The 14,572-nt window shown below is 33.0% G+C and overlaps 1 protein-coding gene across 1 annotated transcript; it reads left to right on the top strand.

The window, feature by feature from the left end:
- Positions 1-1,608: 1,608 nt before the first annotated feature.
- Positions 1,609-11,121, top strand: tcf19l (transcription factor 19 (SC1), like). Its single transcript, XM_073822230.1, has 4 exons — positions 1,609-1,692; positions 3,815-4,388; positions 6,667-7,603; positions 9,340-11,121. The coding sequence occupies exons 2-4, from the start codon at positions 4,097-4,099 to the stop codon at positions 9,674-9,676; spliced, it is 1,566 nt and encodes a 521-aa protein (XP_073678331.1). The 5' UTR covers positions 1,609-1,692; positions 3,815-4,096; the 3' UTR covers positions 9,677-11,121.
- Positions 11,122-14,572: the final 3,451 nt, after the last annotated feature.

The raw sequence follows: 14,572 nt of genomic DNA, 5'->3' as shown, positions 1-14,572 counted from the left end.
TTTGCGAAACCGCTCCGAAGTTCCGAGCTGAATAAAAGATTCACAAAGCCCTCCGAAGTCTCGATCTGAATCAAACCTAGTTCTAATCTGAATCAAATGACAAAAAACCTGCTCTGAAATCTCGATCTGAATCAAATGATTTGCGACCATGCTCAGAAGTTCCGATCTGAATTAAAAGATTTACAAAACCGCTCCGAAGTCCTGATCTGAATTAAATGATTTGTGAAATCTAAATCGAATATTTCACGATCCACACTCCAAAGTTCCAATCTGAATCAAAGGATTCAAAAACTGAATCAAATGATTTGAGAACACGCTTAGAAGCTGCAATCTAGATCAAGTGATTTGTGATCTGCAAACCCATTCCGAAGTTCCAATCTAAATCAAATGATTCGCAAACCTGCTCTGAAGTTCCGAACTGAATCAAATGATTCCCAATACATGCGCAGAAGTTCCGATCTGAATCAAAAGATTCGCAAACCCACTGCAAAGTTCCAACCTGAATGATTTGCAAACCCATTCCAAAGTTCCGAGCCCACCTTGAAGTTTCAAACTGAATCAAACAATTCAAGAAACCACTCTAAAGTTCCAATCTAAATAAAAAGATTCACAAAGCCTTCCGAAGTCTTGATCTGAATCAAACCTAAATCAAATGATTAAAAAACCTGCTCTGAAATCTTGATCTGAATCAAATGATTTGCGAACATGCTCCGAAGTTCCGATCTGAATCAAATGATTCACGATACACACGTGTTTCGAAACAATGATTCATTTTGCAATGCAATGGTTAACTGATTCAGAGTTTTGAAAAGAATGGCTCTTTTAAGCAGGTTCTTGCTAGTGAATAGCTTTATCTGAATGATTGAACCCACGAGTTTAAGTTTAAATCAATCGTAGTGGTTCCACCCTAAATGACTCACTCAATTGAATTGGTTTGTCTGTTTCTCCGCTTTTCGTGCCTTCAGCCATGTTTACACAACACTTCTACTGCTACTACTATACTCCTGACTTAGCTAACTGGTTTTATGAGATTTCCTGAAATATGCGAAAAAGTATACTATTTACAAATAAAATATTTCAACTGGCCACTTCGAAGACATCCAACACAGATCTAGGAATATATTCAGGTAAGCTAGTGAACTAGTGAAAACACACATTAATATGATGAGCTGTACTTCAAAATGCATATTAGATGGAAACATTGTACATTATGCTTGTAGTCTGTACCTTAATAACCTATATTTTAAATAGTTTGACCACTGCATTATATAATTATATTATATTTTACTAACTTATAGTTTAGTATAATTTATTATTTATTCAATGTCTCCACTTTTCCATTTGTTTTTGTAAACCCCTTCTATCAGCATGCTGTGTCTGTGTTAAAATTTTAATTCAATACTTATTAAATAATCCATCAGCATTAACGGATATTAAATATACCCAATGATTATGAAAAAAAAAACCTGACAAATGGTTAAAAAAAACTGTTTGCATTGTCATTCTGTGTTGACGGTCTCCTTGACAACATGGACGGAAGTGGCGTTGAATTTCGCGCAAGGAAACTCGTCCTGCTCCTGGCGCGCCAAATTTCAAAGCACTTCCTGGGGAGAGGAGGCGATAAGATTTACCACGGAGCTGAAATAAAAGACTCACATAGCGTTTTACAAAACATATACCTTCGTGTTTTGGGTATGTCATGCTTTTGTAAGTGTTTTATCACCGTAATGTTCGACGAAATGAATGTAATGCTTTTATAAAGCAGCTGTTTTTGGCTCGCTTTGTGTGAATGTGTTTTCATGCGAGAGCGAGCAGTGCTCTGCCTACACAAGCCTAACATTTCCTTTAGCGACTAGCCAAATATCTGTTAGAAACAAATGACTGCTTTTTATAAATGCTTTGCACGTTTTGAAACTGCTCTGACACGGGTTTTAAACTAGCTTTTGTATATCATGTATAGTTTCGGACGGAAATCTATAGGTTATAATGCATGGTGTAAATCATGGTGAAGCATAGAGACGATGGTGGTGCATAGACGATGCACAGCTGTCTAATTTCGGTATTATGCTGTTAAATGTCAATATATAGAAATACATGTATTGTTGGAGCAAAGCCATGTTCCACGAGTGTGTGTGTATATATATATATATATATATATATATACACACACACACACACACACACACACACACACAACCAGTCAAAAGTTTTTGAACAGTGACTTTTATTTATTTATTTTTTTAAAGAAGTCTCTTCTGCTCACCAAGCCTGCATTTATTTGATCTAAAGTACAGCAAAAACAGTATAAATTGTGAAATATTTTTACTTTTTAAAATAACTGTTTTCTGTTTGAATATATTTTAAAACGTAATTTATTCCTGTGATCAAAGATGAATTTTCAGCATCATTACTCCAGTCTTCAGTGTCACATGATCCTTCAGGAATCATAATAATATGTTGATTTGCTGTTCAAGAAACATTATTTAGTTTATTCTAATCAATATTTAAAATAGTTGAGTTTTTTTTTTTTTTTAAGGATTCTTTGATGAATAGAAAGACCCAAATAACAGCATTAATCTGAAATAAAAAGTTTTTGTAACATGCACTATACCATTGAAAAGCTCGAAGTCATTTTATAGATATTAATACTTTTATTTAGCAAGGATGCTTTAAATTGATAAAAAGGGTGATAAAGACATTTATTATGTTACAAAAGATATATATCATAAGTTATATTTCAGATAAATGCTGTTCTTCTGAACTTTCTATTCATCAACGAAACCTGGAAAAACTTTTTTTTTAACATAATAATAATAATAAATGTAGAAATTAGAATAATTTCTGAAGGATTGTGTGACACTGAAGACTGGAGTAATGATGATAAAAATACAGCTTTGTTCACAGGAATGAATTATATTTTAAAATGTATTCAAATAGAAAATGGTTATTTAAAAAAGTAAAGAAGAGCAGAAGAGACTAATTTAAAAAAAACATGAAAAAAATCTTACTGTTCAAAAACTTTTGACTGATAGTGTATATGTTGCGTACACCGCAAAAATTAAATTATAATTAGTTAAAAAAAATTCCTTAGTCTTTTTTTTCCATTTCAAAACATTCCTAAATCAAGATGTATTTACTTGAGGTCATTACTCCAGTCACATGTTCCTTCAGAAATCATTCTAAACTGATTTGCTGCTCAAAAACGTGTATTATTATTAGAGTAGAATTTGTTCAGGTTTCTTTGATGAATGGAAAGTTCAGAAGAACAGCATTTATCTGAAATTATAAGTGTCTTTATCATCCCTTTTTATAATCAATTTAAAGCATCCTTGCTAAATAAAAGTATTAACTTCTATAGTTTATTTCCAAATATTACTGACTCTAAGCTTTTGAATGGTATAGTGTATATTGTTACAAAAGCTTTTTCTTTCAGATAAATGCTCTTTGAATCTTTCTATTCATCAAAGAATCCGGATAATAAATGTTCCTTGAACAGCAAATCTACATTTTAGAATGATTTCTGTAGGATCATGTGACACTGAAGACTGCAGTAATGATGCTGAAAATGTAGCTTTGATCACAGGAATAAATTACATTTCAAAATTATATTTGTATAGAAAGCAGTTATTTTAAATATTTCAAAATTGTACCATTTTTGCTGTACTTTAGATCAAATAAATGAAGGTTTAGTGAATATTAAAAGTCTTACTGTTCAAAAACTTTTGACTGGTTGTGTGTAATTACTAAAATTAAATGCAATAAAAACATTAATATTGGTAAAGCCACTAATGCACTGTATTGTTCTGTTTTCCAGAATGAAGTCCAGCAATTGAGCATCATTCAGAGCCACTACATATCCACTTTTAATATTTAATCTATCTAGTGCAGAAAATCTGTGCTGCAGCCTTTTAGTTAATTTTTTTAGCATGTCATATTTTATTTACTGTGCGTGATAAGCTTTTATAAGTGTCATATTTTAAGTTTTTCTGAGTGGAGGATCTTCAATGGAGGACGTTTGTCTCAGTGTTATGTGAAAAGCTGCTGTTTGCTGGCTGCGTTGCGGTTTTTCCTTCACATTTGTTTGTGGGATGTCAAAATGTCATCAGGAGTCCAGCCGTGTTTTCAGTTGCTAAGGATTGGGTTGTCGGACACAAACAATACTAACGCTCATGGAAATGGGTCGTCAGACTCCGTCCGTGACTTGTACACTTTCCGGCCCGCGTTGGCCCAGTGTGTGTTCCGTTTGGGACGAGCCACGGAGCTGTGCGACGTCACTCTGGACTCCATGATCGTGTCCCGTATTCATGCAGAGCTCCATGTGGAAAGAGAAACTGATGCTTCTGGAGAAGAGAGCTGGAAAGTGCAAGTGAAGGATCGCAGCAGTTATGGTGTGTGTATTTATTAATTTATTATATTGATATTTTTGTATATTAAAACATCATAAATATAGATAGATATAGATATATGTGACCCTGGACCACAAAACCAGTCATAAGGTTAAATTTTACAAAACTGAGATATATACATCATATGAAAGCTCAATAAATAAGCTTTCTATTGATGTATGGTTTGTTATGATAGGACAATATTTGGCCGAGATACATCTATTTGAAAATCTGGAATCTAAGGGTGCAAAAAAATCAAAATACTGAGAAAATCACCTTTAAAGTTGTCCAAATTAAGTTCTTAACAATGCATATTACTAATCAAAAATTACATTTTGATAGGTTTACAGTAGGAATTTTACAAAAAATCTTAATGGAACATGATCTTTACTTAATTTCCTAATGATTTTTGACATAAAAGAAAAATCAATAATTTTGACCCATACAATGTGTTTTTGGCTATTGCTACAAATATACCCCAGCGACTTAAGACTGGTTTTGTGGTCCAGGGTCACATATTGATGTGTGTGTGTATAAAGAGAGAGATAGGGAGATAAATAAATAGATACAGTGTATATATATAAATACATTTATATATATATATATATATATATATATATATACACACACACAAACATACAAATATAGATAAAACTAATGATTAATAAAGATTTAATGATTATTTCAATATATATACATAAATATATTTATAATATATATTTATTATTTTTAACTTACCAAATCATATATAAGATATTTGTATTTATATTTATACACATATAAATATAGACATTTTAAATGAACATTTATTTGATCAAATAATTCAAAAATTATGTTAAATAAAAACATGAATTGTGATTGCAATATATAAGTACATAATTATAATTTATTATTTATTAAATCATCGTAAATAGGTGTGTGTGAATGTAAAAAAAAAAAAAAAAATATATATATATATATATATATATATATATATATATTTCCAATATTGAGTGTATTTTTAAAATGCTTTATTCCATTTATAAAAATAAAATCTCAAGAAATTTGTGTTTTTAAGACCTAAAAATATGTATTTAAATGAACAAAGCCATTATTTTATAGAAAAGTAGATATTCAAAAAACAATTAAAAAAATAGATATAACATTGAAGTCATTCATATTTATGCTAGTAAAAATGTTTTCTATTTTATTGCATTAGTTAATATAAAATATTAAATAAACATGAATTAATCAAATAATTAAAAACATTAAGTTAAATAACATTAATTGTCATTTATATGTGTGTGTGTGTGTGTGTGTATATATATATATATATATATATATATATATATATATATATATGTATGTGCATAACTATTATGAAATTAATATTTCCAATAGTCAGTGTTTTTTGAAAATTCATTATTCCAGTTGTTAAAATAAAAGAATCAAGGAATTTGTGATTTCAAGGCCTGAGAAATATATTTGAATAAATTTAAAAAAGTAAGTGTATCTAAAAACTATTAAATAAAAATATAACATTAAAGTCACTAAGTTAATATTTATAGTAGTGAATACATCTTTCTATATTTTTCCATTAATATAAAATCTAGTCTGGAAGATTTTTGGAAATCAACAAAATCTTCATTCTAAAATAAAGATTACACATACTAGGGGAAAAATATATGTATATATGTGACCCTGGACCACAAAACCAGTCTTAAGTCGCTGGGGTATATTTGTAGTAATAGCCAAAATACAATGTATGGGTCAAAATTATTGATTTTTCTTTTATGCCAAAAATCATTAGGAAATTAAGTAAAGATCATGTTCCATGAAGATTTTTGTAAAATTCCTACTGCAAACATATCAAAATGTAATTTTTGATTAGTAATATGCATGGTTAAGAGCTCAATTTGGACAACTTTAAAGGTGATTTTCTCAGTATTTAGATTTTTTTGCACCCTCAGATTCCTGATTTTCAAATAGATGTATCTCAGCCAAATATTGTCCTATCCTAACAAACCAAACATCAATAGAAAGCTTATTTATTGAGCTTTCATATGATGCATACATCTCAGTTTTGTAAAATTTAACCTTATGACTGGTTTTGTGGTCCAGGGTCACATATTTACTTTATTTAAAATTATATATAACCTTGCTGAAATTAGTTTTTTTTTTTTTTCCTCCCAGATGATTTTGACCTACACAGTTGCGTTCTGGAGCGCGTGTAGATTATTTTATTACAAGGCCTGATGTACAATATGAAATCTCTTCTAAAAAAACTATTTTTACCCCACAGGCACATGGGTGAATGACATGCGCCTCCAACAAGGTGTCTTAAAGGAAATTTTTGATGGCGACACGCTCACCATCGGCGGCCAATCAGGACGGGCTAGTCCAGAATTCTACTTCCTCTTCCAGAAAGTACGGGTTCGCCCGCTGGACTTCGACGCCATCACTGTGCCCAAAGCGGGTTCCTTCTCATCAGACATAAAGAACCGGATCAGAACATGCTCGGACCGTAAACCGGACCCAGCCCTGGACATCTCAAAGCTGTCCATCAACCGAGCCACGGTCATCCTCAACTCCATCGGCAGCCTGAGCAAGATGAACGGCAGCTGCTGGACCTTTAAGAAGAGCGAAAATACAAGCAACTTAAATGCGCCGGCGTTCACCGCTTTGGCTCCGCCCACGACTCCGCCTCCTTTTCAGGCTGCTGGTGAGATTTCATCCAAGTCTGTCCCGCCATCTTCAAAGAGCAGGCGCAAGTCCGCTCACACGGTTCTGCTGGAGGACGACAGTTCGGACGATCCGGCGAACCGCAGAGACCTGGAGGACGGACGGAGGGGACAAGCCAAGAAAAGACGGCGGCTGTACAAATCAGAGTCTGAGGTGTTTCAGCCCCCTCTACCCAAACTGGAGCAGAACTGCCGATCACAGCTCGACGTGAACAGACACACCGGCGACAGCATTTTCAATGTGCCACCAAACAGGCAGTTCAATCATATCGTGAGCATATCGAGTCACACCAAAGGCAACGGTATCAGTTTGACGCCCCTCCGCCAGCAGAAGCCCTGCTTGTCTGGTCCTGGCAGGAGGCCTAGGGCACACAGCTCTCCTGTATACACCACCCTCGGGATGCAGAGCGAGAATTACAACCTGACCTCCCCGTCAGCGAGGATGACCAAGACAGAGAAGGCGAGGAGAGTGATTTCTCGCTTTCAGGCCTCAACTGGGTGAGTGATACTGCGTAGTTACACACGGTATTCTCACAGTCATGAAGAAGCTGGAAGAAAACTAGATTTTGTGAGTCTGAGGCCTGCATGTGTATTCTAAAATACTATAAAATACAAAAATATATTGGAGAATTTATATGCATTAATGTTTGTAATAGTGAGTATCTTATTAATTGCATCTATTAAAATGTATTATCATGGAATTTGTGATTTTCAAGCCTGGAAAAGAAATAGAAAATAATAAAATCTTTATTCTAAAATCTTTATTCTATTCAAAATATCTAATCAAATGAATTAATATTATCAATAATGGGTGTATTTTTAAAATAAATAAAATATTAGAAAATTATAGGCATTAATGTTTTTAATCATGAGTATCAAATTAATTGCATTTATTATGTATGAAATATCATGTCATTTGTGATTTTCAAGCATGGAAAGGGTATGGAAAATAATAAAAATCCTTATTATAAAATCTTTATTCTATTCCAAATCTTATAAAAATGATAACATATTTAAATATTTTTAAAATTCAATATTTCCTTTATTAAAATATATCACAAAATTTGTGATTTCAAGGCCTGAGAAATATATTGAAATGAACAAAACGTGTTATGGTAAAGTAATTAAAGTAATTATATCTAAAAACTATTAAATAAAAAAATATAACGTTAAAGTCATTCTTCTTTATAATACATTTTTCACTTTTAGCAAGATTACACATATTAGGGAGAGGAATAATAATGAATAAACAAGACCTGAAAAATATATTTAGATGAATAAGCATATATTTTCCTTTAAGTAAAAAATACCCTAGAAAAATGAAGTAATTTAAAATTCTATTCAGAAGTATGTTTTTATGAATTGATCACGTTCATTAAAATAAAATTTCAGGGATCTATTTATTTTGTAAAATTAAATAAAATATCAAGGAATTTATTTCCAAGCCTTGAAGATGTATAAAAATGAATACAATCTTTATATATATATATTTATTTTTTCCTAATAGTAAGCATATTTTCTGAATTAAGGGAATTCAGGGAATTTATACTCCAAAAATTTACTCATAAAATATAATAAATAAAAATATATTTAAATAAACAAAAGCTTTACTTTAAGATTAGAGAGAGAGAAAAATATATTTATTTCTAAATATAAAAAAATATTTTTTTTTATTCATTATTCCGTTTATTAAAATAAAATATCAGGGAATTTGTGATTTCGAGACCTGAAAAATATATTTAGATGACTAAGCATGTATTTTACTTTAAGTAAAAAAAAAAAAATCCTAGAAAAATAAAGTAATTGAAATTTCTATTCAGAAGTATGTTTTATGAATTAATCACATTCATTAAAATAAAATATCAGGGATTTATTTCCAAACCTAAAAAATACATGGGAGTGAATAGGAATTAACTTTTTTTTCCTCCAAGATTAAAAATATAAAAAATAAAATTACAAAAATATACTTCTGATTAAAAAAAATTGTAATGACTTTTTTTTTCTAAGACATTTTTGTATTATATTATACTATATATATATATATATATATATATATATATATATATATATATATATTATCTTTATTTTAGAATAAAGATTTCTTCAAATTTCCTTAAATTGACCAGGCTTAAATAAAGTCAATAAAATGTCTCATCAGAAATATATTTCATGAATCAATCACATTTATTAATGTACAATTTTCCTGTATTTTAATTTTAATTTTTCCTCTACAGCCGACGACGAGGAAGGCCTAGAAAGCACCCACTGCCACAACCTTCCCTGCCGTCTCCCTCTTCATCATCCTCATCTAGCTCCTCATCTTCCTCCTCCTCTTCGTCATCATCCTCCGAAGACGAAGATGAAGAGGTAGCGGTGGCTCAAGGCGTTGAACCCTGCGCAGCGGCTCACTGTCGCCTCCCGCAGCAGGACACGGTGCAGTGGATCCAGTGTGACGACTGCGACGCCTGGTACCATCTCGACTGCATACCGCACAACCACAACCGAGACTCGCTGCTCCTCGACCCCAATGCAGACTTCCACTGCGGCTGCCACCGTGCCAGAAACCGCTGAAGCCAGCAATCGATCGGGACCAGCTTGGCTTCCTCTAATTCAAGGCTTTTTAATAAATCCAAATGCTCTCAAACATTGTTATTACAATCAAATTCATGGGGCTGATGCTGCTTCTTGGCATTTACCACATGATGATGGCGAGATTGTGTTTTGTGCAGTGGTGCTAATTGCCTCAAGTGGTGATTTTGTAACTGATTTGGATGAAATGAGGGTGTTGGATTTGCACAGCAGCTTCAAGAGCATCCAAACGCATTGCATCCCATTATAACTCAACACTGGATGCGTTCTAACAGTTTCTAATACATGTATTCAGTATACGCAAGAAAGAAATCATCAAAAAGCTACAAATCAAAAATAAGTAATAGGTTTCGAATGGGAGTTTATATTTTTAGAAGGACGGATGAGTTTTAAAAGATTGCTTTGTTAACTAGACACTGATTGCTTTATCAACATATAAGCTGGTATATAATATGTTATCGTTAAATACTGTATGAGATGTTTGACATGGGCAATGCGGATATATAATGTGCTGGGTTTTATAAGCATTACTTGGACTTTCAGAACATATAATAACATAAAATCACTCCAGAAGCTTTGAGTGAAGTGCAAACATTTCCATAGTCATTTTTAAAGGAATAGTTCGGAATAAAATGAACATTTGTGGAAATATCTCAACCTCAGGCCATACAAGATGAGTTTGTTTCCTTATGGAACAGATTTGGAGGAATTTTGCATTGTTTGCTCACCAATGGATCCTTTGGAGTGAATGGGTGCCGTCGGAATGAGTGTCCAAACAGCTGATAAAAACATCACAATAATTCAAAGGTAATCCATATCACTTCAGTCCATCAGTTAATGTCATGTGAAGTGAAAAGCAGCATGTTTGTAAGAAATAAATCTATTGTTAATGCATTTTAATTTTAAACTGCAGTGTATTTTAGCTGCAAGTATCAGTTTAAGGCTAAAATGTCTTATTGGCGGTTTTGTTTCTTACAAACATGCTGCTTTTCACTTCACAAGATGTTAATTGTTTTGTGGATTATTGTGATGTTTTTATCAGCTGTTTCTGACGGCACCCATTCACTGCAAGTGCAAGTGATGTAATGCTAAATTCCTGCAAATCTGCTCTGATGCAGGGACAAACTCATCCCCGTCTTGGATGGCTTGAGGATCAGAAAATGTTTGAACGAACTGTTCCTCTAAGCGTGATATTTGATTGCACACACGATTGTCAGTGGTTTCTTGTAATGTTGTAATGTGTTATTAACACAAGCTTTGTTTCTGATCTGGACTAACCCCGTGTAGCTGAATCTGTAAGTAAGAATAGAATCTCTGTGGTATGAATGCTAAAAGATACTTTCACTGTCTTCACTTTAACTCAACATTCTAGGAATGACAAATGACTCCTGTCACAATATTTGTCTTGTTGGGAATCAAGGGCTGAAATAAAGAATTGTATATTTAAATATGATCTGTCAGCTGATTGTTCAGGATGTTAGTAACTGTGGGACACGTTTGATGATAAGTGCTGCAGCTGTTGTGTAATAGGAAAACGGAACTGTCAGTGTAAATATAAATGTACTGTTAAAGCAATAAGATTATATGACAAGCATTTCTCACTTTTGCAGTCTTGCGTGATCTATGGTTTGAACAAAAGCATGAAGATGTAATAACCTTTCAGCTGCATTCAATATAAATATTGTTTATTAATGTTTATTCAGAGTTTGTACAAGTTGTGCAGAATTCCTAAAGAGGTTGCTTGAAAAGTGCTTGAATTATTGATAAACAATTAATCTATGAAATAAGTTACATTTCTTTAAGAAGCACATCTTTTTCGTCAAAATTCACAATTTCAAAAAACGTAATACTTTTTCCCCGCTTATTTTAGTTAATGTCTTAAAAATAGCAAGCTAAGCCAGGAGTAGTAGTGACAGTTTTGTGTACACATGGTTGAAGACTAGAAAAGAGGAACAGATGAACTAAATCAATTAAGTGAGTCATTTGCACTGGAATCGCTCTGATTGATTCAAATTCGTGACCGATCATTCACTTAAAGCGATTCACTAGTAAAAAGTAGATCAGGAATCATTTGATTTCGATCAGAACTCCAGTGTTTTGTGAATCTTTTGCTTCGGATTGGAGCTTCAAAGCATGAATCATTTGATTTAGATCAAATCTTCTAAGCAGGTTCATGAATCTTTTGCTTGAAGTCGGAACTTCGGTGCATGCATCGCAAATCATTTGATTTAGATTGGAACTTCGGAGCAGGTTCTTGAATCTTTTGCTTCAAGTCGGAATTTCTAAATGTGTATTACAAATCATTTGATTTAGATCAAATCTTCGGAGTGGGTTCTTGAATATTTTTTTAAGATTGGAACTTCAGAGTGGGTTTGTGAATCATTTAATTTAGGTCGAAACTTCGGAGCGGGTTCATAAATCTTTTGCTTCAGATCGGAACTTTGGAGTGTGATCGCGAATCATTAGGGGCCAAGCACCAAAGCACCGATTTAGATCAGAACTTTGGAGAGGGTTTGTAAATCATTTGATTTAGAACAGAATTTTGGATCGGGTTCTTGAATCTTTTGCTTCAGATTGGAACTTCAGAGCGCGGATCGCAAATAATTTGCTTCAGATTGGAACTTCGGAGCACAGATCACAAATCATTTGATTTAGAACAGGATTTCGGAGCAGGTTCATGAATCTTTTGTTTCAGATCGGAACTTCAGAGCGGGATCTTGAATCTTTTGCCTGAGATTGGAAGTTAAGAGTGCGGCTCGTAAATCATTTGATTTCGAACGGGATTTTGGAACAGGTTTGCCAGTCTTTTGATTTAGATCAGAATTTAGATCGGAACTTCAGAGTGCGGATCGCAAATCACAAATCATTTGCTTCAGATTGGAACTTCGGAGCAAGAATTGTGAATCATTTGATCAAGATTGGAACTTTGGAGCGGAGACCGCGAATCATTTGATTAAGTTCGGAACTTCGGAGCAGGTTTGTGAATCTTTTCATTTAGAACTAAACTTTGCATATTATTTTATTAGTATATTTTTATTTATCTAAAGTCCTGAAATTTCATTTTACAGTATCTGTATAAACCCTGTTATTTTAAATAGTTCTTTTACATTTTAAAATTCCATTTTTTTTTTTAAATGTTAAAATTTAAAGGTTTAAAATTGAAAACTTGAAACTGAAAAGTGAATAAAAACCTAAACATTACATGCATATAAAATCATAACCTGAAATTCTATTGCTGAAAACAGTTAATATCCATGTTATTTCTCAGCCACCCTAATCGAGTTGTATTTTTGACATTTATTTTTAATAAACATTTTTTTTTTTTTTTTTTTTTCACATTCACAGCGCAGCTGAATCGGAGCACGTTATTGTGGTTGTTCTGCTGTTATAAATCTGAACAGCCGGACGGTTTGTCAGGTGGAATCCGGTACAATTCCTCCGACCTTTATGAAGTCTGTGACCCAAATGTCTGAATCACCTATTGTCACTTCACATCCCGTCACATTTGTCCATTCCCTGAACATCGCTGCTGGTCTGGGAGGCATTTGTAACACCCTGTGGCTCTGAGGTCAGTGGAGACTCATACCTGAGCCTGTCTCTCTGATGGATGGCTTGTATTAACTGTTCTCTGCTCAAATAAAGTCAAACACATCTAGTGCTGTGAAATTTCAACAACGCTGCCTATTTTACACATCTGTAGGGGTGCATATTTGAGACTGAGTTTTCATCGATATAATAAATAAGTCTATATTATATTATCCTATGTATCTTACATATCTGTAAACACAGAAAAATACCACCTTTTTCTTTAATGCGGAAGTAAGCCAATGGGTGAGACTTCCAGTTCATTATCTGCTATAGGGAAATAACAAGAAAAAAAACAAAACAATGTGCAGTAAATGGTAAAACTGTTTACATTATGATAATGCGTTTTGATGTGGATGAAACCGTAAGCCTCACCCATAAAATTTACAAATGGCCGCAACCACTCTTGCGTAAAAAAAAAAAAGTGGATGTGTGTGTGTGTGTGTGTGTGTGTGTGTGTGTATTAGGTTTTTTGGAACTTAAGCCTGAGGATAATTAACTAATTACTTTGTCTTTGAAGGGGAATGATGATCATTTTTATATTCAATAATTAAATCTAATTATTAAAGCCAGTAATAGTTATATTTATAGCTATATTTATCAAATAATAATAAACTAATCTAAAAATAACCTTATATTTAAATAAAGCTGCAAGCAGCAATTAGCGGGGTTCAAGCGCTTTAAGGCATTTAAGCACATATGAAAAAAGACATCATGTAGCAATCCTGTAACCACCTAAATAAATGACTTAATAAAAGCATTTTTGGCAAATCCAGGTAATACCATAGACATATGATGTTTTTTAACGTTTATGACTGTTATAGTGCCAACTGTGGTCCGATCTCCTTAAAACTTTGCATGCTTGTATAGAATCACCTGCCGCATGTGCTCACCAGGTTTCGTGAAGTTTTGAGTTTTCCTTTAGGCTTTTATAGGATTTTTGGTCAGTTTGGACACGCCCCTTTTCTAAACGACCCCGTTATAGCTTCCCAAAGGGTAAATTAATTTTTTTTTTATTATTATTATTTACCTAGAGAGTTCAGAGACTTCCAAACCTAGGACTAGTTCGCAAAAGTAGCTTTTTTCTCAATAATTTAACGAACGATTTGATTGACAGCAGTGGTTCTAGAGGCAAAGTTGTCCGGAATGATAAGTCCTATCATATGATACAAATATTGCATGTATGTGTGAAAAAAAAGTGCAATTTACAATCGTTTACGCCCTTGAAAAATAAAATATTGCCACCCAGTGGCCGATTTCTTTAAAATTTCTCACAGAGCTTTGGGGCCATGA

This window comes from Garra rufa, chromosome 17 (assembly GCF_049309525.1).
Source record: "Garra rufa chromosome 17, GarRuf1.0, whole genome shotgun sequence".
NCBI classification, from domain to species: Eukaryota; Metazoa; Chordata; class Actinopteri; order Cypriniformes; family Cyprinidae; genus Garra; species Garra rufa.
This window is presented reverse-complemented; position numbering and strand designations above follow the sequence as displayed.